Raw genomic sequence first — 23457 nt, forward strand, 5'->3', positions numbered from 1 at the left:
GGAGCTGCACCCGGACGAACAAGGCGGGTTGGGTTGGGGGAGAAAAAGAAAAAGGGGGCTGCGGTTTGCCGCCTCATCGGGCCAATCGAGGCTGGTCTTTGGCTTGCCGCTGCCGTCCTGCCTAACTCGGGACGATAGACACATGCATGCGCAAAATACGGAGTACGCAGGGCAGACTCGGCATCACGGCGGATCTGTGCTGCGTCTCTGATGGCATGACGGCAAGCCTGGCACCACATATCCAAGTGGTTCATTTGTCGACCAACGCACGACTTGCCTCGCTCGCCCCTTACATGCCATATGTGCAGCCAGCACAGTTCCGTTCAACACGAGACACGCGTCCATCGGCCGGAATCTGACGTGCATTGTTGCTCTCGTGCTCTCTCCACTCGCTTGTCCGTGTGGGGAGAACAATAGCCCGCTGCTAGCTCTCCAAGGCATCCACCTCCGCCATCCATCTGCCCCCCCCTTGGATGTGATGTCAGCATAGGCCAAGGCTGGGACAGCGAGACAGATGACACAGCCATGGTGTCAAGAAGAGCCAAAAAAAGCCCTCATCCTCGAAGGGGAGGCACGGATTCTACTCCTCTGCTTCTCCACCCACATTTTGGTCTGGCCAGAGCGAGTCAACGGCCAAGCCAAAAGGCGACGGAGCTTTCCTTCTCGTCCCCCTGTGGGCGTAGAGTCGTGAGCACGATACGGACGGACACAGACACATACACACGTGGCCTCGGCCAGCCACCGTCGGCTCTCATCCCCACAAACTGCAGTACGGACAGACTACGGCCCTAGTGGGCTCTCTGGCAGTCGAAACAGCGTCGAGAGAGTTTGTTTTCCTTCCCTCTCGGACGGGGAAAAAACACCGCCGCCCATCTGTTAGAGAAAATAGGAGGTGGGCGGAGGTGGTTTTTTTGTGCCCCCGCATGCCTCCCTACCTCTCCTCGTCTGCGTCGTGTGATGAGTCCTCAGTGTACAGACGTACTTTGCAAAGTCCGGACGCATATCGCGGTGGAAGATGGCGCCTGCATCTCGATCGATCTGCGGGCGAAACCTGGCGAGACACACAGCCTTGCACCGACTGGCCCATTTACTGCACCTTTTCTTCCTTATTCCTTGGCGCTCCATGTGTGCCGAGTAAGTGGGATGACCAACGGCATAGGCGTGGCTGCGAGTGCTCTCTGCCTTGCTCGATAGTGTTTCGATGACAACGGGTCATGCATGGCTCCATCTACGAGACACTGGGAGTCTTGTCTTGATTCTCACGCAGCCTGTACGCCCGTCTCTCGGTCCAGCCTCTTGTTTCTGCGGGTATCCAAAAATCATATACCTTTGAGTTTACATCGTTCTTGCATTGCATGCATTGATCGCCATCTTGTTTTCATTCTGTTTTCTTCTCTTCTCTTCTGTGCCATTGAACCCCCCCGGCCCGCATCCTCGCTCCTTTCATGTTCACCAATAGCCTTCGTCGTTGGCGGAAAACTCCAAGCAGACATGGAGCAAAGCCGTAGCCGCACGCATACGCATGTGCTCGCCCACATGGCGTGACCGGTCTATTGTCCTAGCCTGCCCCGGATCGATCCAGAGCTCTAATCTAGCCTGCCCAGCCTGGCGGTGCCGCACAAAGGGGGGTGCGCCACTCGCGGCGAGCGGCTTCGAGAACGGGCCGCCCTGCTGCCTATTCACGCATCCCATACGTGAGGCCATTGGACATGTATTGATTCTGTAGGCGTGCGTGCGCTGTTTCCATGGGAGGGGCGCCGGCGCCGTCTCGCCGGGACACGGGCGCCAAAACACCGCGAGGAGAAGAGTCCCGCAACCCCCCTTGTCGATCGAGCACGGTCCGGGCCCAATGAAAGCCACGGCGAGCGACGCTATTGACAATTCAACGGGGAAAGGCGGGGGCAGAGGGCATCATCGGTCTTGTCCGTGCTCCATTTTGGCAGCATCCTCCCCCGCCGTGTGTGCATGGACGGAGGGGGGCTGTGGGGGAGGCTTCGGCGGGCCCGAACAAACGCTTTGTTTTCCGATTCTGCGCCCTTTTGATGCTAATGCATGTATGGACAACGCCACGGCAAGCTGCCACGTGTGCTACAGTCGTCGTTATTGGCTTCTCGGCGTAGATATCTGAGAGCTCAGACCTCGAAGGAAGGGGGAGAAGAGCCAGGGGGGAAACCTTGGTCTGGTGGCGTCATTTCCTCTGCCGTCGGACATTTTGGTTGGCTTCGCACGGACTTTGAAGATGGAAAAGCCACGAGCGGCGGCTTGTGCAGCTGTGCACCGCCGCGAAAGTGTCCGGCATGGACCGGCGCTGGATGAGGGACGACTCGGCAGCCGGCGCGCCGGAGCCGGGACCCACTCCGGGCCGCATCCCGACTCCCTTGACGCGCAACGCTGGCGTCACAGCCCAGTGGAAGAAAGTCTTTTTTTTTTTCAATTTTCTCTTGATTGTACGTTTTGGTGGTTGCTTTTCTACTCGTTAACTTAGCCTTGCCTTCGCTGCCGCCGCCAACTCTAAACCTTTGCGGCGGGCAGAGAGGCTGCTCTTCTATGGCGGCGTGGAAAGCTTCACGTCTTTTGGTTGCTTGGCCCGCCGGCGCATGTGACCTTGGCATCCATTTAACCTTTGTGGAGGGCAGGCAAAAGATGTAAATCCAGCGAGGCAAAGCCTTTCCGACCTTTTGCGTCTCTTTGGCTGTTTTGACTCTCGCGTTCCAGGCAGCAGCGTAGGACGATGGCGTGCGTAGCAGTTCAAGTGGCATCCGGTCCCTTGTGCAATATATGGTGGTGACACGAGAAGTATTCGGTTGCACTGAAGGGTAGGAATCTCTTCCCACGGCGCAAGGAAGCTATTTTCGCAGTGCAACCCTTTTGTCTGCAGGGGGCCGTTGCAGTCTCGATCCCTTGCTTGGATACCGAAAGCTCCACCGCAACTCAGACGACGGCGATGCTCTTGCGCATCGACAAGCTCCTCCCGGCCTTGGTGCTGGCTGTGGGCGCGGCGCGGGCAACACCGCGCGCCGAGGCCGAAGCAGAAGCAGCGGCGCACGCAATAGCCGAGGAAGCCGGCCGGAGCAACGACGCCATGGCCATGCCGCAGTTCTGGGCCAACAGCAGCAGCGGCAGCAGCAGTAGCGGCGGCAGGAACAGCAGCATCGGCAGCTACAACGAGACAAGCGTGGCGCCCATCATGGTGCCCATCAACTACACCATCACCGTCTTCAACTCGGACTGCCCGTGCCGGCGGACGCACCTGCGGTACTGCACGTGGTTCCGGCGGCAGCGGGTGCGCGACGGGCGGTGCTACCCGATCTCGCACTACGCGCAGTCGACGCGGGTGCTGGACCCGCTGGTGTCGGAGCGCAACCGGCTCGCGTGCCGCATCTACACGGGGCTCCACTGCGACGGCCTCGGCTTCGAGCTGACGTTTGTCGACAGCACGCGCTGCAGGGAGCCCGCCCACTTTGCCAGCAAGCAGAACATTGGCTACCGCTCCTTTGTGTGCTACCACGTCGGGGCCTGAGTCCTGTGTGCTGTCTGTACACACTCGCACGGCAGGGCGGGCGCACAGCCTCCCCCCTCTCCTACTAGGGCGAGGCGAGGCGAGGCGAGGCGAGGCGAGGCGGATGGCATCACCCTTCCTCCCCTTTCCGCCGGGCCGTTTCTCCTCTCCTATTGGGCACCCAACGCGAGGCTTCACTACGCAAACCGCTCTGCATATCTGGCGACACGGCGGCCCCTTCTCAGGGTCTGAGACATTCTGACGGGTCCTGGCTTGTGGCAATTGAAAAGGGGGAGAGGGGGGGCGTGTAAAGAGGGAGGCTGGAGACGGAGGGGCTGGGCTGGGGGCGGGGGGGCATCATCAGGCGTTCCTTTTCTTCTTCCCTTTCTCCTTCTTTCTTGTTCTTTCTTGTTGTTTCTGATAAGTAAACACGTTTTGAAGGGGGGAAAAGCAAAAATAGCCCAAGACATAAGGGTGTCCAAAAGTCTGGCCTTGTAAAGGGAGAAAGGGAGACCGGGGAGGGGTCTTGCTCTTCAGCTCCGAGCAGCACCCTGGCCGTGAAAGGGGGTCCCTCTTTTCCTTCCAGCATGTTCTCGCCCTGTCTCTTCGTCGTGTTTCTGGGCCGGGGGACTGGTGGGGGGTGCTTACATGAATTCTCCCGTGCTACGGATCCTCAGCTGTGCGATGTTCGTCGTCAACATGGCTCGGCTGTTGGTGCTTTCATCAGCGGTGGCAGGGCTGGGCAGCAGTCTGTGCAAGACACGAGACATGCGCCAGCAACAAATACACACTCGGCTCGCAAGCAAGCAAATCCACATGCCGGCTCTTGCTCCTCTCTCTTTGTTTTGATTACTGTTGTCTGTTTTCACCGTTTCTTGCAGTCGCTTTCGCAGGCACTGTGTTGCCCTCGAGCCCTTCTCGTGGCTGCAAGCCGTGCTTCAATAGTACGCGCCCGCCCATCGGGCCAGCCATTGGACCCTCAAAAGGCCCCAGAAAAGGCCACCGTGTCTCAGCCGTGGCAGCCTGGGAGCAGGATTCCAGAACGGAGCCGTGAAGCCCACATGGCTTCCCCATCTAGGGGTCCTGGCCCACACGCGCCGCGCAAGGGGGGGGGGGGGCCAAGTCGTTGGAGGCTGGAGAGAGGGTTCTGGATCGCTTCGTTGTGCTGGGTTTTTCTTTTGCGCCGGCACGAGGGGCCTCATATCTGAGATGCGGCACGTGGCTCCCTCACCGCAACGTGCCCTGCGATCCCTCGCTTTTCTTTTGCTCGCCCGCCCGGTGGGCGTGGGTTCTCTTTCCAGGCCCCGAACAATAGCGTGCTCTGGGGGTGAACACGAGGATAAGGGCCCATCTAGAGCAGAGGTCCCTGCTCCCCATTGACAATGTGGGCGGGGCTTTGACAGTCCTGAGTCTAGCACGCCAGTCAGGGGGGGGGGGAGGCAGCAGGGGGCCCGATGACGCCCGCACGCCGTCATGTCGGTAGCATCGCCGGGGCCAAGCGCGGCGTCGACACGGCCCCCCGGGGAGGAGTAGGAGGAGGAGGAGGAGGAGGAAGCAGAACAAGGATGGCGACACGGACCGAGGAGGATCGACGCGGCGTCGTCATCCGCATCGTCGGGCTGGCTGGGCCGCGGATGATCGCCGCGACGCCGTGTCAGGGAGAGAGGGCGCGAGAGGGTCGACGAGCGTCATTCATGCCGGGTCCCGCGACGAAACGCACAGAGAAGCAGAAGGAAAAACCGCTGGCCCCATGCAGAAAAGCTCCGAGTCAGCGCCTCGCACACGCCCCCTTAAAGTCGCTCGGCCCTCATCCGGCCCTGTCCCGGCCCTGTTTCTCGCACCCGTCCCGACATTGCTCCCAGCTATGCGGCCCGCGGCAGTTGCTCTCTGGTATGCTGCTGCGTGCGTGGCCCCCCCCCTTCGGTCAGTCTCGTCATGGCCCCGGGCTCCCGTCCCTCCCCGCGTCCGACCCCGTACCTCCGGCCCCTGCCCCGTCCGGCCCGGCGGCCGTCCACCGGTCAGCCGGAGAGTGACTTCCCCCCGCGCTGCCTGCGTCCATCGAGCATAGCCCCAGCCCAGCAAGAGTCCGTCCGTCCGTCCGTGACAGTGGCGGTGGGCCCATTCGACAAGCACCCGCCTCACCGTCCATCAATAGGGGGCTGGCAGCCCCCATGACATCAATGACAGAGCGCGGCCCCTGGCTGGCTGGCGAGGCTTTTTGCCCAGGCCGAGGCCAATGCCGCCGTCTCATTCGTGCTCCCACGGCCCAGCTCGCACTCGTGGTCCACGATACAGCAGCCTGCGAAACGGGGCCAGCGCATCCTGCCCCTGGGCCATCGGCCGATGGGCTGCAGAGAGGCCTTGGGAGTTTTCATCGGTCCAGCACCTGCGTGTCCAGAGTGTATTCGCATCCGTGACACTCCACGCACGCACTACATGTCCATTGGGATGGACCGAACGAACTGCGACCTGGACCACTGCGTCTTCATCGCCACGACGATCCGTGACCCGGCCTGCAGCATCACGCAGCGACGGATCTTCCCATCGGCCACGCCGAGCTGTTTTCTCCTGATGCATGCATGGCTCCCGATTTCCCCAGAAACGCCTCCTGCCAGTCCATCGAGTGCAACATTGGTCCCAGCCGTAGCCACGCATCGTCCCACCCGGAGTTTTTCACCTGCGTGGTGGCGGAGAGCGAGTGAGTGAGGGAAATACAACCAGATGATGACGGCCCCTTTCCCCTTGCGCTGCAAACTCTAATTTCTTCAACCATGGTCAGTTCTTTTATGCATGTAGAGTCAAACTGAAATCCCTCGATTGGGCACGTGTATGGCGATTCCCACGTCCGAGTCTTGCAAGTGGCAACCCTTGTGGTCGAGCGCGTAACCAGGAGCTTCTCCACGGCCGTTCCCGAGCGCCGGCCCAGTTGATCACCCTCTAGACTCGGTCTTTTAACTCGATATAGTTGGCTGGGTTGATGGCTACAGTGTGGCAGGGCAAAGTGCACGCAACACGGCGAGTCTGAGGAAAGTAGGGAGGCCGGCCCGGGCCCCTCATCGTCTAAGCCAACGACGTGCAATGGCAGTAGCAGTATGGCGAGTCCTCACGCAAAGAAAGGCTCGCCACGTAATATACCGAATCGCCGAGTGACAGCCGAGGGCTTGTCGGGCCTGGATGGGCGACCCACTGTGAGCCTTGACGAGATGAGGAAGAAAAGAGCAGCTGGCTAACAGACACGGACGTAGAGAGAGATACAGACCCCTTGCCAGCATGAAGGAGAGAGACAGCCTGCCGCGCGGGTATGCTTGGCTTCTTGTATAACGGCCGTGGAAACTACTCTCTGGCTTACACAGGTGATAATATGACCATCAACCGGGGGCAGGCGCCCTTGAACCTGCCTGGTGAGTTTCCCATGAATCCCAAGCTCATGGGTTTTGCTGACCATCCAGCTCTGACTCTCGCGATGCATGCCAAGCACACTTCGGACAAAAAAGGGAAAGGAAACGCTCTTGTTTCGAAAACATGGCACATCACACACGCTCCATCATGCTATACTCGCGGCAAGAGTGAAGACGAGCACACGACCTGCGTACATGGCAGGGAAGCCGGTTCTACGCGACATCGGAGGAAACACACGCCCAGTATCCGGGGGTCTCACATCAAGACCACGTCGGTGGGTAATATGCCGGCGCACAAACCCATCCTTCCCTGTTTCTTTCAGCCCTCTTTACACAACACTTGTTGACTCGCTTCTAAATGTTGGTCCCGAGGGGGCCGGGGGGCGTGATGGGGATGCGATGGCAGATCGGGCATTGAAACGCTGCGCCGGGCTGACGACGTGCGGGCAGGGGGGGTTTGTCCCCATGTCGAAGTGCCGTGGAGCCCATTGACCAGACAGAAAGGACGTCGAATGAAGATTCAAGCCCCCATCATGACTTGCGCGACGACGACTCAAGGCTTTCGCCTTCCCCCCCGATATGGAGCGGGAGGAGATTGAAACAGAAAGCCACTGGTATTCGACGCTCACCGTCTGATGGGGATGGGTCTGGGCAATATGGCCAATGCCCCGGGCAGGCTGGAAAAGGCGGCATATCGCGCGATACCCCGAGGACGACCCCTATAGCATGAAGCATCCTCATTCCCCAAGACACGCAAGTCGACTCATCCACCCACCGCAGCCAGCACGCGGCGGCCCCAAAACCACGCATAGCGCAGACGACGACGATGGTTTTCTGGAAACGAACATGAGCATGAATCACCATCATCAGCTGGAAACCCCGCCAGCCCCAGCCCTCTCGCGTCCCCGCCATCATGCACGCAGCCCTCAAACGTGAAAGAGAATAGGAAGAAGGGTTCATTGTCCGCAGACGTAGCACTCCAAGCCTCATCTACCTCGCAATGCACCATCTGCCGCTCTCCACCCGTCGTTTCATCCTCCTCAGTCTGCCCTCCCCAGCGCCTTCGCATCATCCAGAGTCAAGGCAATAGATAGATCCCTGTTTTCCTGTTCATGCGCCGATAGGGCTGCGGCATTCGTTCCAGGCGCCCACTCTTTAGAGGATAAAAAAAGGAATATTCTTCCATTATTCTAGTCTTCTCCTCAATGCCCCATTGCCCAAACGTCCAGCTTGCCCCATCTACATCCTCGCAGCGCGCTGAAACGCCAAGCGGGGGAGACCCTGCCAGCAAGCCGGGCAATTTCTTCATTCTGTGACTCACCGAAGTCTCGCTCGTCAGTCTCTGTCCGTCACAAGGGCCCAGGGACTACCGACTGACTCGCCGACGTGGTCTTTTTCTCGCATCCCACCACGCCTCCCGATGGCATCAGTGTTGAGGGCTTCTAGATGGGAAATCAAACAGGGCAAAAGAGGTCATCGTGTCATTTCCCAGTCTCCGAGAGGAGGAGAGGCAAATCTCGAGGCAAATCTCGAGGCAAATTGCGAGATATGCCTCTGGCTCTGGAGATGGGGCTGTTATGCATTGCTGCTGCTGCTCGAGGCTGATGAAGAACCCACCTGTCCACCATTCTCATCTGCTTTGCAGTTAACTACTCTTATGTTGCGTCCCTTCGTACATACCGCCTCTTCAGCCTCATGAGATGCGGCCCCCTTTCTCTCCAGTTGTCTCCACCGGCCCGCCCTCGTCAACCCCGAATCCATAGTCTCACCCCTTCGTCTTTCGGGAACCCTGTGGGTTCCTCGGTCATCTTCCCAAAGAGCTTTGTCTAGGGTAGATGGGGTAAGGACGAGTAAGACAGTACTGTAGGCTTGGCTTACAGTGCAGTAGCAACAACGCTTCCCATGCAAACACAGCACAGGCCTGGACAATATATGCCCTCGTTCAGCCTCTCTTCGCCTTTCCACCACACCCACGCTCACCTCTCCCCTTCATTCGTCCATCAAGACTGACAACGCGCGTTCCGTCTGCATCACCAGCATCTCCCGGCTGCAAGCCTGCCCCCAGGTTGCCTGCGCCCGCCCCCAGTACATGCCGCCGTCTTACGCTGCATTCTCATCCTCCTCCCTCCTCCTATGCAGCCACATGGGACAGCTCATGTTCTATGTTGTACGGGCGGGGTTTTCGTGGCCATCATACGGTACAGAACAGCCCATGTTTGGCGCTTCCCATAGATAATCCCCGTTGATTGCGTTGCTGCACGGCTGAATGCACCACCACCGGCCAGACAAGACCAGTCAAGCGATACAGAAGGCCGCCGTACGCAGCCAAATTCACGCCGCCGTGTCAGTCACAAGACAGGGCCGGCCACCACCATGCATGTCAGATTTCCATTTGCCATTTATCCTACATATTTGCTTGTCGACGGTCACCCCGGTCACCCCGGCCACCCTCCCCCCTCAGCCCATTTGCTGCTCAAAAGCCTGTGCCATCAGTGATTCCTCGTCTGCGCAACTGTTCACATCACAGCCGCCTTCACCGCCCAGCCTGCAGCTGCTCGTCTTGGTCTCAACGCCTTCCGAAGCCCCCCCCACCGTCCATCCCTCTCGCGTCAAACATCGCGCGCGTCGTGTGCGAACAAGGTGTCGTGTCGAAACAGTGACTATTGATGAGCAGAGCCTGGGCCCCCAAGGGGCCATGGCTGGAAGCTACCCGTCCCGTACTCGATTCCCAAACCCGTCCGTGACACCGCGTCTCTCCAAATCAGACGTCTATGCGCCCCGCGCGCGAGCGGGCCTTTGCCCGGGCTGCGAGACTTGGCCCTGCGGCTCCATCGCCGCGAGCTCTGCTGGCTGGGATTCCGGAATTTCCCCGGCCCCTGCGGGCTGCTGGGCTTCCGCTGACTGCCGAGACTTTGCTAGCTGTCGAACCCGCGCTGGCTGTAGTGCCTGGTACGCCCGCAGGGTCGCCTGCGGTATCGACACCTTGTCCGCTGGCGCCTGTCCCTGGGGCTGCGATTTCCCCGTCTGTGCTTTCCCCGGCTTCGACTTTCGGCAATCCAAAGTAGCATCCGCCTCCTAGTGTGGGTGCGTGGCGGCCATGGTGAAGAAGGGGTGCCTCAGCGCGTCTCCTGGCGTGATTCGCTTCTCCGGGTGCAGCATCAGGCAGCTCTCCAGCAGCTCTCTGAAGAGGTCGAGTTCCCTCCTCTCCTGCTCAGTCATCCCGGCTCCGGCGTCGTAGAGGCGCGAGGCCAGGCTGCGCATGGGAAACGTCTGCATCTGCCTCACAACCTCCTGCCAGCCCAACCGTTGTTAGCAAGCACTTCCCGACACGTTTGCTATGCAAGGGGAACAGAGATGCCCGATCCAACAGACAACCAATCCTCGCGCCGACATGGGCTTCGCTCCGGCTTCCAATGTCCGTCTGCATAAGCGCGTGCCTCACGCACGACCCGTTGCAACGATGCAAAGGCGGAGTGGAGGCTGCGTCCAAACGAGCACGCGGCCGGCAAAACAAGACCGAATAGACGGACGCTTCTTCCAATCCAAGGGGAACGTGGGGGACGACGTACTCTGTGGATGACATAGTCATACTCGACGCTGAGAAAGTTGTTTTTGTCGTCGAAGTGCAACCTCCACAGCTCTCCGCGCTTGTAGTACTTGGGATTCATGCGACCGCGCACCTCCATCATGGCCTTGAGCATCTGGTTGTTGCTCGAGCCCGGAAACAGAATCTTGCCCGTGAAGAGCTCAAAGAGGGTGCAGCCAATCGACCAGACATCGATGGCGTAGTCGTAGTCCATGCCGAGAATCACCTCGGGCGCTCGGTAGAAGCGGCTGATGAGATAGGGCGTAACTTGCGAGTGGGCCGTGGCCGCGTCGTCTCGGTCAATGGCCGTACCGAGATCGCAAACCTTGACCACCTGGCGCGTGTCGTTGATCTAAGAGAGGTTCTGGTCAGCACACCAGTTCGCCCAGCAAAGGCGGAACGAAGTGGGGGAGAAAGGAGAGGAGATTGTTTACCAAGATGTTGTCCGGCTTCAGGTCGGCGTGGATCACATGGCTCTTACGCATGTGGTCCAGCGCGGTAAAGATTTGCCAGGCAAACTTGCGCGTCGCATGGAGGCTGATGCCGATCTTGTGGCCAAACTTGCGCAGGACGTCGCGAAGGTTCATCTCCATGCCCTCAAACACCATGCAAAGATGGCCGCAGTACTCAAACGACTGCTCGAACCGGACAATATGCTTCTTGTTGGCCGCGTCCCGTTCGTTTAGCTTGCGCAGAATGGCAATCTCCGTGTACCCTCCCCGGCGAAGGGCGTAGTTGTTGCGCATAATCTTGATGGCAACCGTCTTGTTGGTCACAGTGTCGGTGGCTCGGGCGACGCGGGCAAACACGCCCTGGCCGAGGGTCGCTTTGATCTCGTAGCGCTCTTTGAGCAGTTCGCCGATGCGGATCTTGTAGTAGCCGTCCTTGTCGTCGCCCTCGAGTATGCCGCGCTGCGGGCCGGGAAGCTTGCTGCGTTTCTCTCGCTCAGCGGCGTAGATTTCCTCGTCAAACTCCTCGGCAAACATGTCGAAGCCATCCCCGCCGTCTTCATCCGCCGCCTCGTCCGGGCCTGCGGCATGGGTGGTGTCGGTAGTGGGCTGAGGCTCGCCGTGGGCCACGGCCTGGCCATGTCGGCGCCCTTCTCGGCGCTCGTCTTCTTCCATGTCCATGGTCGGGTCGTAGTCGGCAGCCGAGGGACCGTCGTACTCGCCTGCCACGGCGTTGCCGTATGTGTTCATGAGTCCCTCGTCGCCGAGCACGCTACTGCCTGCCTCGGGAGAAGGCTCGTCGCGGGTTGCCAGCGAACTCGGCGAGTCGCGGTCTGATACGTTAGCAACTACGAGCGGGTTCCGCAGGAATCGTCTAAGCTTACTGGTGGTGGTAGCAGGCGACTGAGGAGTGCCGACCTGGGCGGGGGTTAGTGCAGAGGCAGCACCCACAGCCTTGTCAGCGGCATTTTCGACGGCGTGCACCAGCAGCGGGTTCGCCGAGCTGGGCATGGCCAGGAGCTCTTCACGGCGCTTGCGACGGCGCTCAATCTCGGCCTCTTCGTCGAACGCCTCGGGCATTTCGAAGTCGGGCTCGGGAGAGGGCTCCTTCTCCTTGGCGGGTGCGCTGTTGCTAGGATGGTTAGCCAGAGTGATGAGCGACTGTTAGATGATGGATAAACATGCTTTTGGGTGGACGTGGTGCGGTCAGATGCGCGTTGGCCGGGGGCCTTGTTCTGCTGCTGCTTAGACGCGGCCACCTCTCCCCGAGGTGCGTGCTTTGCCTTGACAAAACCCTTCACCCCGTCGTCGAATCTAGCTGCCAAATGAGTTTTCCCAGTCATGTTGCGGTACTCGCGCGCGGCAGCTGGGCGGCCACCCGGATAGTTGTCGTCGCGTGGGGCCCCGTCGGGGGAGCGGCTTCGGCGGCGAGAATGACCTGGGCGGCCGTGATTGTCGGCGTTTTCGCGGTCGCGGTCTCGGCGGCCCCGGTTGTGGCTGCCATCGCGGGGGTTGCAGTGTGGGCTGCGATTGCGGGGGGGTCGACGGGGGTCATGGCTGTTCGAGGCACGTGAGGACGAGCTGTCTAGGTCATCATACGAGATACGGGATCGTCGATAGTCGCCGCGCGAGGGCCCATTGTCGTAGTAATCATTGCCGGGTCTCGAGTTACGATCCTGCCCATGAGCCGAATAGCCGTTTCGAGGACGATTGTCGTGGCGAGCACGGGGCTGCCTCGGGTCGTGGTCTCGGCCAGGGGGGTAGTAGTGGTCACCGTCGTCGCGCGATCTCTTAAAGCTTCGCAGCGGAGGGCTCTGGCGAGACGAGGCGCTGGCGCGGGACACATGGTCAAGAGTCGGAGACGAGTCCGTGGGTCTGCCTCGAGGGTCAACACCGATTTCTGCCCGAGAATGCTGGTGCGATGCCTTCAAGTCCCCAGTTCCGTCATCTCGAATCTCGCCCTCGTCGGTGCTCGACGACATGATGACGGTGATGAGAGAGGGAAGGAGAGTGGCAAGGGTAATAGGAAAGTGTCAGCGAGCGATCTGTAGAAACGACACACGCGGACTGAAGGAAGCGTCCAACCAGATGAGCGATGAGTCGTCCGAGAGGCTCAGGCTCTGCAGGGAGCTCTATGAAGGGAGGGAGGTGGAGGAGGAGGTGGCACAGGAAGAGGAAAGGTGACGAGTGAAGTGGTGTAAAGCTAAAGATGGGAGTGCAGATGGGAGGCAAGCGGGGAAGATGAAGAATGGGGACGAGGAGGAAAAGAAAGCTCGAGTGCCAGGAGCTAGAGAGCAGCAGCAGCAGCGGGCGGGGACGGGAACGCCAAGCACAGAGGCCGCCGCTGAGATGGAGGAACTCAGAGCAGCTCTGGAGATTGATGCCTTGAGTTGTGCAGAGAGGTGGCGATGGGGAGAGGAAGAGGAGGCGGAGGCGGAGGCGGAGGAGGAGAAAAAGGTCGTGATGTTTTTTGGAAACGCGAGGTCCTGCAGCTGGCGGTTGGCGTTCAGAGGTACGTACCCGCACGCGCAAGTGACACACAGCTGCAAAGTGCATTACATAAGACGCCGCCCCGCCGGGTTCTCCCCACCTCGCTCACCGCCTGCCTAAATTACCCCACTCGAGGAAAAAACCGCTGCGGAGCCTCAGATCTCAGGTCTTGACTGTCTGGTTTACTGCCACTGCCTGAAACACTCTCGTCTCTGTGTCTCGTCACCGTCGTCATCGTTGACGCCTTTGTTTATTGTCAGAAGACCCGTCTGTTGACAGAAGAAGAAAATGGGTGGCGGCAACCGAGAAGGCAAGTTGTACCCGCTGCGCTCTTAACGCTCAACGCTGCTAACCGAGTCTACAGGCGGCAAGGCCAAGCCCTTGAAGCAGCCCAAGAAGGCGGACAAGGACCTCGACGAAGACGACAAGGCCTTTCTCGAGAAGAAGCGCGCAGGTACGACGGCCGATGGCACAGGCACCGTCTCCACACTCGATGGCTGACCCCTTGACCCTTTTGCAGAGGAAAAGGCGCGCAAGGAGATGGCGGCCAAGGCCGGCGGGAAGGGCCCGCTTAACACGGGATCGCAGGGCATCAAGAAGAGCGGCAAGAAATGAGCGACGACCCTGCTGCTACCTCTATGCCGGACACAGACGGAACATGGCGCTCTGTGATGGCTTGGAGGCAGAGATGGAAGGGGGGGCTAGAACTTGGGCGAAGGTGACGGCGTAGAAATGACGGCTGTCCTTTGGTTTTGCGTTTGTCTATATCCGTACACTGATTTGATACCACGAATGTTGCTGCGCTGTCCTCTTCGGGATAACGAGAATCGAGGCTCGTCGAGGCGGTAGAGTTTCCCGGGCTGACTGTATCACGGCTGAAACTGGACGTGTCGTTTGCCTCTGGAAACACAGAGCACGCTCGGGCGCCGTCGAGTGGGGACTCCGTTAGGCGCCGGGGCCTCTGCATTTCCATGCTACTCTTGGAACAAGCCACCCGCCATTCGCCCGTTTCCGGGAACCCTTTATCATTATGAGAGTGCAGGAGCGAAGCGTGTTTTAGCCGCAATGTACCCGTCGACGCCTGGACTCGACGTGGCCGGCCGGGCCTTCATGTGAACACCTTCATGTGAACAGGCCCTCTCGTCTGCACGAGAGAGCGGAAAATGGGCCGAGGTCGTATTCGTAGACGACGCGGCGCTTCGTCAGCAGCCGCGCCCTCTTTTTGCCTCGGACGTGCGCCGTCTTTGGGGCGCTTTGTTTTCCACGTGCCGGTCCCCAACAAATTGGCCCCTTGTTACATTGTACAGCAGGCCATAAAATGGAATTGTCGAGAGACCCAAAAGCCAAAAACGAGGCCGACCGTTTCATCCAGAAACGCTCGTGTATATAAAGTCAAAGACTCCGGTGCCCGGGGCTGCTGTGGATTCTTGTTCATCTGGTCCTTGTCGCTGTCGAAAAGCATTGTCTCACTCACTCACTCACTCACTCACTCACGCACGTACTCACCCGCTGTACTCACTCACTCACTCACCCACCCCCCACAGGCCACATCTACAGAACCTCAACCCGCACAATGGCCGCCTCCCAGGTCGACTCCCAGCAAAACGGGGCCGCGCACCAGCACCTCCGCCAGCGCCGCACCTCAACCACCGCGACCGCAACCGAAGCCATCGTCCATGCCGTCAAGACCCTCGAGAAGAAAGCAGAGTCAACGCTCCTCCTCCTCTGGGACGACCTGCCCGCCTGGCGTCGCGACAACGCCTTCATCCTCTCCGGCTACCGCAGCGCCACCCGCGGCTCCTACGCCCACGCCCTGCGCTCCCTCTTCTACCTGCACAACGAATCTGTCAACATCTGGTCCCACCTTGTCGGCGCCCTCGTCGCTGCATCTGCCGCCGCCTACCTCTACTGCGCCCTCCGCCCGCGCTATGCGTCCGCCTCGCCCGCCGACCTCGCCGTCTTCTCGTGCTTTTTTGGCGGCGCCGTCTTGTGCCTCGGCATGAGCGCCACCTTTCATGCCCTCATGGATCATAGCGAGGAGGTGGCCCGCTGGGGGAACAAGCTCGACTACACGGGCATTGTCGCCCTCATCATGGGCAGCTACGTGCCGGCATTGTATTATGGGTTCTTCTGCCAGCCTGCCCTGCTTACCGTCTACCTGTCTGTGGTGAGTCGATGCTCCTCGAGAGTATAGTGGTATGTAAATGTACATGTATCCCTAACCTTGTTTCCCGGTCAGATATCCCTCCTCGGCGCCGGATGCGCCGTCGTCTCCTGGATAGAGACGTTCCGCACGCCTGCCTGGCGCCCCTACCGAGCCGCCATGTTCATCGGCCTCGGCCTGTCGGGCGTCATCCCCGTTGTCCACGCCATCACTGTTCACGGCTACCAGGTCGTCGAGGACAGGATGAGCATCTCCTGGGTCATTGCCCACGGCGCCATGTACATCTTTGGTGCCGTCCTCTATGCAGTGAGCCCACTGAAGTGCGCCTGTCCCCCCGAGACTGAGGACTGACCTGAACAGGTTCGCTGGCCAGAGAGGAGCTTCCCCGGGGCCTTTGACATCTGGGGCAGCTCCCACCAAATCTTTCACTTCTGTGTCCTGCTTGCCGCGGCGACGCACTTTTGCGGCATGATCAAGGCTTTTGACCACCATCACACCGTCATGGGATCGCAGTGTCCGATTGAGTGATTGTCCAACCAGCGAACGGGTAGTCCTCGTTCGCCACTCAGCGAGCGTTCTCAAGTCCGAGATCCAGCACGCGCACCAGCCCCGACCCCAGAGCCGCCGCCGCCCAGCAGCCGAAGCCTGGGTTCGGGTTCCACTCGACCGCCGTGATCCTCGTCAGGGGCTCGTGCAAGATGCCGCGGGTCGGGTCCATGAGGGAAAACGGCTCGTCGCCACCGCCCCCCGCTTCATCGGCTCCGTCGTCGTCATCGTCGTCGTCATCGTCGTCGTCGTCCTTTTTCTTGCCCTTCTTGGCCCCTTTCTTGGCCGTGGGCGCCCTGCCCTCGGACATGGCGTGCAGATTCTTTTCCATGGTGAACCCGTGCAGAATCCTCGACGCCCCGCGTGCCGGCGCGGGCGAGTCCCGGGGCATGAGCCCGGGGGGCCGGTGCTCGTGCTGGAAGATGCGGATGCGGTCCTGGGCGGGCCGGCGGGCCTTGAAGAGCTCGCACTGCGGGTTCAGGCTCCATAGGGACCCGTCTGAGGTGCCGACGAGGAGGTAGGGGTGGGTGCGGCCGACGGCGATGCACGAGAGGAAGCACTCGCCGGTGAAGATGCGGCGGACAATGGGGAAGTGGCGGTGGTGGACGAAGCCGACCATGGTGTTGAGGGCGTTGGCGGACGGGTACGAGGAGAAGAAGCCGAGCACGTGGTCGCTCCAGGCCAGCATGTTGGGCTGGCTGTTGACAGCGTTGATCTGCACCTCGGTCGTCTCGCAGCCGGGCGAGCACACGTCAACGAGCTTGACGGAGCCGCCGACGGGCGACGAGGCCACCAGGTACGGCATCGTCGGGGCACCCGTGGCCACGTCGACGACCTCGCTGTGGTGCACGGGGTGCCGGCCGAGGAGGCGCGCCGGGTGGATGGACCACAGGGCGAGGGAGCCGTCCGAGTAGCCGACGACGAGCCGGTTGTACGTGGCCCAGGCCATGGATGTTGCCTTAATGCCGTCTTCGTCCCACAGGGCCAGGGTGGCGAGCGGTTCTTCAATCTTTTCTGGGCTCTATTGTAAGCATGACGTGAAGATGCCTTGAAGATGATGGAAAATGGAAACGAAAGTCCCAACCGTACCGTATGCCCCGTCTGTGTCCTCGTCGCCAATCTCCAAGACATGCACGCTTCCATCGCCGCAGAGAACGGCCAGATGCCCACCGGCAGGACTCCACCTCACCCTGCGCGCCCGCCCGCCGTCGAAGCAGAGCCTCCTGCGCAGCGTCGGGCGCTGGCGGGTCGAGGGCCTGACGATGCCGTTGGCCAGGCGCTCGGCGCCCAGGGCCCAGAGCTGGACGATGCCGTGGCGCTGAAAGTCGGGTTTCTGGTGCTCCGTCTCATAGTCGTACGTCTCCTGGTCGACGTGCGGGACGACGGCTAGGGCGAGGAGCTGGCTCTGCTGGGGGTCCTGTTGATCGCTCGGCGCCCAGTCCATGCCGACGACGATGCCGCCAGCGTCGATCATCCAACCAATGGGGACTTTGTCGTCGTCTTCGTCTTCGTCTTCGTCTGATGCTTCGCTGTTGTTGCTGTCGCCTTGGTCAAGGGGGACTCCCGCTCGCGACAGGCAACACGCATCGCCGGGCCGAAAGGTAACGACGCGCTGAGCCGGATAGGGCCCCAGGAGAACGGAAAGGGGGCGATCCGGGAGCATGTAGGGCGCCGCCGCGCTTTCCGTCAAGATCCTGGAGGCGGCAAAGGATGCGGTCCCGAGCTGGGCGCGCCACTGCCGGGCCAACTCGCCCTCCCTATCGGCGGCGCCTGGACTCAGCCAGAGATTTTTTTCGCCAAGAGGACGCCACTCGTCGCCGTCATCGTCGCCGTCGCCGCCTACGGGCACGACCTCTCGCGGCAGGACCTTTGGGGGCAAGACGGGCCATGCGGTCCAGCGGTCGAGTAGGCGCTGGGTGTCGCGGACGGCGTCCTGGTGCGGGCCGAACCACATCTTGATGAGCGACTGGCCGCGCAGACAGCGGTCGTAAGGGCCGATGTAGCTCTTGACGGCGTGGCTGTCGGAGGGCACGGGCTCGAGTTCGCGGTAGGTGGCCGGGCCTGCGGCGGCGCGATGGGCCTTGAGGGCCTTGACGGAGGGCTTCTTGACGCGGCGGCGGGACGGTTTCTGCTGCTCCGTCTCTGCCTCTGCCTCTGCCTCTGCGTCCGCCTCTGCCTCTGCATCTGCCTCTGCGTCCGCCTCTGGACCCGGAACTGGACCTGCTACGTCTTCATCTTTGTCGTCGTCGCCCTTGTCGTCATTCTTGTTGGCGGCAGCAGCATCGTCAAAATCTGCGTCCCTCGCGTCATCGTCGGCGACGGTTTTTTTGCGGCGTCGGGGCGGCGCCTCTGCCTCTGCCTCTGCCTCGCTGCTCTCAAAGTCGTATTTTTCAACAGTGTAGCTCTTGGTGCGGTTCGAGCGCCGTGTCCTCATCTTTGTGGCAGAGTCATGCAGCGCGCCTGTCGATGAGCCGAGTTGTGAGGTCGAGTTAATAAGGTCTAGTGCGGAAGCTCCAATTTACAGGCCATCAACCACTGTAGCGGGAGCGCCGGTGGGGCTCGTGATCCTGACCTCAACTTCAACCTCGAGTCTCGCCTCACCGTGATCGACTCGAATAGAATATCAAGTTTTGCTTCGCACTGCCTTGCAAGACTCACTCCGAACTCTCAAATGGAAACTTTTCTCCCCCCCCCATTGACCAGTGCTTTTCTCCCCTCTCCATCCATTCTTTCCACCACTTCATCCCTTCGACTCTCGAGAAGTGGTAGAAATCGCCCTCAACCGATCCAAGTCTTCTCGACCGTTTGATGTTTCCCACCTTCAAGTTCCCTAAAGCAACGACCCCGGACACTTAGAAAGCCTACGGCTCCCAATCATGAAGAAACACAGCCCATGGATTCTTCTCGCCCGTAGGGGATCTGCTTGGACAGCGGTGGCGGCACAAACTGAGGGAGACTTCGCTTTTCTTGAAACAGAGCCTGCAAAGCCCTTTTACCTCTTCCATGACGTATGCGATTTCCTTCCTCACATAGCGAGGAACTATGGATCGTGGATGGCGAGAAACGTGCGCGGTTTCTTGACCGGTGCATGGCACTCCGTCCGGGTGGTCATACTCGACAATGTCGTCTATCCTGTCGAGGACGTGGTGAATGGAATATTTGTATATTTGCCAAGGACAAAACCGCTTCTGAGCGCACATAACCCATTGTTGAGCCCGCCTGCTTTCCAGATGGCATGTGCAAACATCTTCATTGTCGTCTGTCAAGACGCAATCAAACGCGCAGTAAACTTTGCAAGCAATGAGTCCTCGAATTTCGGATCGGGCCTCCTCCAAAGCTACTACATAGAATTGGTCAGCTGTTGTTCTTGCTCAGCGTGGTGCTTGCGGTTCCGAGGTAATCTTACAGATCAGCGGCCAAGCAATTTCGTGCGACATAGCCCACGAGTTCTCGAAACGATCCAGAGTGCATTAAAAGCAGCTGGCGGCTCACTTTGTCGAAGCTACCATCCAGGTCCATCTCGTACGCGGCGAGAAGAAGATCCCAGAGAAGCTCACTATTCTGGAAGCCGGAGAGTTTCTCGATCCAAACCTCTGCTGTGAAAACAGCCCGCGGCAAAGCATTGTATTTGCGAGCAGCTTTAGCCAAGGCAAGTATCTCTCTCGAGCTGGGCGTATGCTTCAAGGTTGTAGCGCAGTGCAGAATATTACAGAGAAGGGCGATAGTCCCTGCATTATCGTCTGGGAGGCTCAGCTCAATAGGGCGTTTATTGGCTTCCCGAGGACTGGCATTGGGCCTGCTGCCAAGCAAAACGTGAAAGACACTTGAGCCTTCATGCATGACTTCGGAGTGGACTCGAATCCGGCGTCTCGATTCGCCGACCAAGAGTATCAGATCACCACGTGTGGCAATGAGAATATCAATGCCCACGTCGTCTCCTGACGGAGAAGACTCGTCAACGTCGGAGTCAGTGATAATAGCGGCGCGGCGCTTGGGCATTGTGGCTGGGTTGTCGAGCCAAGGTGCTGCGTTGAGTGTAAAGGAGTAGAGAGAACGTGCGGAGGAAGGGAAGAGTGTGAAGGAAGAAGGGTGAGGGGGGAGGAAATGAGAGACGGGAGGGGGAAAGAGAGAGAATGTAGAGAGGAGAGTGAAAGGAGGAGGAGAGATGAGGGAAAGAAAATATAGCTCAAGCTAATCTCTACGGAAACCCGTCGCAGGCTGGGCTTTGCCTCGTGTTCAGAGCGCAGCCCGAGGGTGGCAAGAGATAAGAGACCGCATGTTGCCAGGGCTGCAAACAGTGAGCCGTTCTTCGCTCCCGTTTGAATTTTGCAAAGATATAACAACTTGATCTGCAGGGTGTCTTCGGCTGCTGAATTGTCACCACGGAAACCGATTGCATAAGCGCGTCCTCCCCTCGACGTTCTATGAAACCTGCACTGACGCTTCAAGTGCCTGAATAGCATGGCAGAGGCCTTTAGCAACTGCATGTCCCAAAGAATTTTAGAGGCCGTCCGTTCATAACTTAAGTAACGACTGGAAGGCCAGATAATATATAAATAGCTAGATGATCCCTTGGTTAAAAGAACCTGGAGCTTTTCTACCCAGTCACTTATTCCTTCTTATTCTTCTACCTAATAAAGGTCTTTCCGGAACTTGCTATCTTCTCCATGCTACAAATGGGCAATAATGTTCGATATATATGATGGCTGAAATGCACATGTATTTTATCATTATCTCGTCTATGAATAGCCACTTCCTGTCCAAGTTCTTAATGCTACACTACTTTAAGGATGGACAGTCACGCACGCACGCAGTGAGCAGAGCGGCTGCGAGGAGAGTGGATATTGGCATTACTGTGCCTATAACTCGTCTGGGCACCTCGGCAGTTATCCAGTCTGCAACATCGTTAATAAATCCTGCATACCCTTGAAACTTCTCCATAAGTGCTCCATGTGTCTTACGAGTAGATCAGGCAGTCGCTATTGCCACTAACACGAATAGAGCGGATACTATCGAACCTATAGCGCTTGTCAGTTGATGGCTGTACTAGAAACAGAGAGATGGGATCGAGATCTTACAAAGGACCCTTTAAATTGGTGCACGGTCCAAATTCCAGAACGCGGGAAGAGCCATGGAAGTCGGGTTGCGTGTAAAGAATACCCTACGTTAATTATAGCCAGAATGTGAGCTACAAAGTGCCTGTAAATCGTTACGTCCACCAGCCGGGAGGGCATTTACTGCAGCGAAAATATTGTCCTGCTGAACTCCGGCTGATTCTGCGGCCACGACAGTAGCAAAGACAGCGGCGAGGATATTAGCGGCGAGCATTCTGATGATGATGAAGTTTGTCTTGTTGGGATAAAGGCGACGAGACGAGGGGGGGCTGTCAAGGTTTCCGATGACTAGAGTAAAGGAGAAAATTAATTTTCACCGTGGATGAGAGTCCTTGAGCTATATATCCAAGCAGCACGCTCATAGACGCGTAAGACCAGGTACAAAAATGCTATAGGAGTTATTAGGGCAGCAGCATCAGTCCAGCTAGCCCTGCTAATGCTTACGACTAAGAGCTATAGAACATTATCTACTCTACAGAGGGTTGTAATCGCGCAGATGAGTTGCATGAACAGAAAGTGCTCTGCTAGCAGTGCTTACAATCCTAGCAAGGGCGCAGATATTTGCCGATGTTCCGAGACATATACAAGGACCTGCCGCGGGCCGCTAGAGTCAGTTTACACAATAAATTTTCAACCAGTGTAGTAAGCTTACATATGACGACTTTGCTCGTCACCGAGTGCACTCTGGTATAATTGAGGTAGGCTGGGGGAAGTGCTGCCATGGTGGTAATGCCACTAAAAATGGACTCAGTCATTGAGGAGCTGCTTATGCAGCTAAATTTAGAAAGAATGTGGATCAAAAAGCTAAGGAACTCAGCAAGTCTTATCTTAAGATAAGCAGGAACATGGGTAATTAGTCCGTAGAGAAGGACAGAAGACGTTCTTAAGCGAACAATAGCAGAGCGCTATGTAGACTTCTAAAAGTATTTTTACTGTGCCTCTTCCTTCTTCTTATTAACCCTACGTGTTAGCTAACCACGATCTTTATATGGTCCTCGATTCTATTCACCGCCTTCTACGCGCTACTAGCGGTTAATAGTATAAGCTTCGAGCGGAAGAGCTAGGTAGACTTAAAAATACTTATAGGTATTTACTTATAAGCTACCTATACCTACCTACGGGCTATTTAGGGCTACTATAAATACTTAGTAGGTAGGTAAGTTTAAAATAGGTACCTAAATATATATATATATATATTCGAGCTACCTATAAGTATTACCTATTTAGTTTTATTATATTAATCGTTTATACTTATCTTAGTACGAGGTACCTATAAAATATATATAGGCTATATAGCTAAAAGTAGTATTAAATTAAAGAGTAAGATCCTATAAATATTATTTATCCTTTACCTTAACTATCCTTTTAATATTTAAAGTCTTATTATTATAGTTAAATATTCTCCCTATATCTAGTTCTCTTTATAAAAGAGGCGACTATTACCTCTATTACTATATAGCCTTTTTCTCTCGCGAAGAGAGATACGAGAAGTGTATATAAAATGCACGAAGGTGAAATTAGAAGTAAGGGGTCGGATAGGCAGGGCAGAGATATTTAAATCTTACGGGGGCAGCAATTGTAGTAGGGGAGTGATTGTTATATTGCCTTAATTATCCTTCTTTCCTCTATCCAACGCCCCTATTTATACCCGTCTAGCATCTCAATTAATAAAGAAGATCCTGCTTAAAGAAGCTACTAATATCCTTTTAACTACTAAGCTTTTTGCCGGTTTTTTCCTTCCTTTATAGCCGTTTCCGGTATATCCGTCTTATCTCTCGCTACTTTATGCTTTCCCTTATGCCCCTACCCTCCTTTCTGCACCTCTTCTCGGCTCCTTCTTCTACACCGGGTGTTTTTAGCTTCCTTAGTCCCTCTTGCTAAGGGATATCTTCGAGAACTGCGAAATCAGGCCACGCTTCGCGACATACCCCCTTAGCTATGGCCTGCCCTTATAGTAAGGGCATAGCTAATACGGCTTTAGGCTGGTGAGCGTATAGAGGAGGTTCTTAGCTCTGCACTTCTCCCTTTACTCGAGGAAAGCAGGGGCCCTTTCGGGTCCCTAGGCTCTTTTAGACCTACTTAAGGAAAAGGGGCTAAAGAGGGAAAGTCCTATAAGAAAGGGGCCTTCTTAGAAGGAAAAACCCAATTAAAATAGGGGGCCCTAAAGGGAAAAACCTCTTCCTTTTCTTGGCTATAGACGTTACCTTCTCG

The 23457-nt window shown here is 57.7% G+C and overlaps 6 protein-coding genes across 6 annotated transcripts; 3 read left to right on the forward strand and 3 right to left on the reverse strand.

Moving 5' to 3' along the window:
• Positions 1–2944: 2944 nt before the first annotated feature.
• On the forward strand, positions 2945–3520 carry HRG_01064 (uncharacterized protein; the record flags this gene model as incomplete). Its single annotated transcript, XM_044859535.1, has 1 exon — positions 2945–3520. One exon carries the CDS (start codon positions 2945–2947, stop codon positions 3518–3520), a length of 576 nt encoding a protein of 191 aa, XP_044725935.1.
• Positions 3521–9972: 6452 nt separating this feature from the next.
• Positions 9973–12914, reverse strand: HRG_01065 (kinase; the record flags this gene model as incomplete). The annotated part of the gene is made up of 7 exons (XM_044859536.1): positions 9973–10188; positions 10467–10835; positions 10918–11765; positions 11817–11835; positions 11884–12064; positions 12118–12517; positions 12605–12914. The coding sequence occupies 7 exons, from the start codon at positions 12912–12914 to the stop codon at positions 9973–9975; spliced, it is 2343 nt and encodes a 780-aa protein (XP_044725936.1).
• A 796-nt stretch (positions 12915–13710) lies between these two features.
• HRG_01066 (translation machinery associated TMA7 domain-containing protein) lies at positions 13711–14037 on the forward strand (the record flags this gene model as incomplete). The annotated part of the gene is made up of 3 exons (XM_044859537.1): positions 13711–13732; positions 13787–13876; positions 13943–14037. 3 exons carry the CDS (start codon positions 13711–13713, stop codon positions 14035–14037), a joined length of 207 nt encoding a protein of 68 aa, XP_044725937.1.
• A 958-nt stretch (positions 14038–14995) lies between these two features.
• HRG_01067 (hemolysin-III related domain-containing protein) lies at positions 14996–16114 on the forward strand (the record flags this gene model as incomplete). The annotated part of the gene is made up of 3 exons (XM_044859538.1): positions 14996–15589; positions 15662–15892; positions 15947–16114. The coding sequence occupies 3 exons, from the start codon at positions 14996–14998 to the stop codon at positions 16112–16114; spliced, it is 993 nt and encodes a 330-aa protein (XP_044725938.1).
• Positions 16115–16151: 37 nt separating this feature from the next.
• Positions 16152–18566, reverse strand: HRG_01068 (transcription factor TFIIIC complex subunit Tfc6; the record flags this gene model as incomplete). The annotated part of the gene is made up of 2 exons (XM_044859539.1): positions 16152–17146; positions 17222–18566. 2 exons carry the CDS (start codon positions 18564–18566, stop codon positions 16152–16154), a joined length of 2340 nt encoding a protein of 779 aa, XP_044725939.1.
• Positions 18567–19534: 968 nt separating this feature from the next.
• HRG_01069 (uncharacterized protein) lies at positions 19535–20131 on the reverse strand (the record flags this gene model as incomplete). The annotated part of the gene is made up of 1 exon (XM_044859540.1): positions 19535–20131. One exon carries the CDS (start codon positions 20129–20131, stop codon positions 19535–19537), a length of 597 nt encoding a protein of 198 aa, XP_044725940.1.
• Between the last annotated feature and the right edge of the window lie 3326 nt (positions 20132–23457).

This window comes from Hirsutella rhossiliensis (assembly GCF_020360975.1).
Source record: "Hirsutella rhossiliensis strain HR02 chromosome Unknown scaffold00001, whole genome shotgun sequence".
NCBI classification, from domain to species: domain Eukaryota; kingdom Fungi; phylum Ascomycota; class Sordariomycetes; order Hypocreales; family Ophiocordycipitaceae; genus Hirsutella; species Hirsutella rhossiliensis.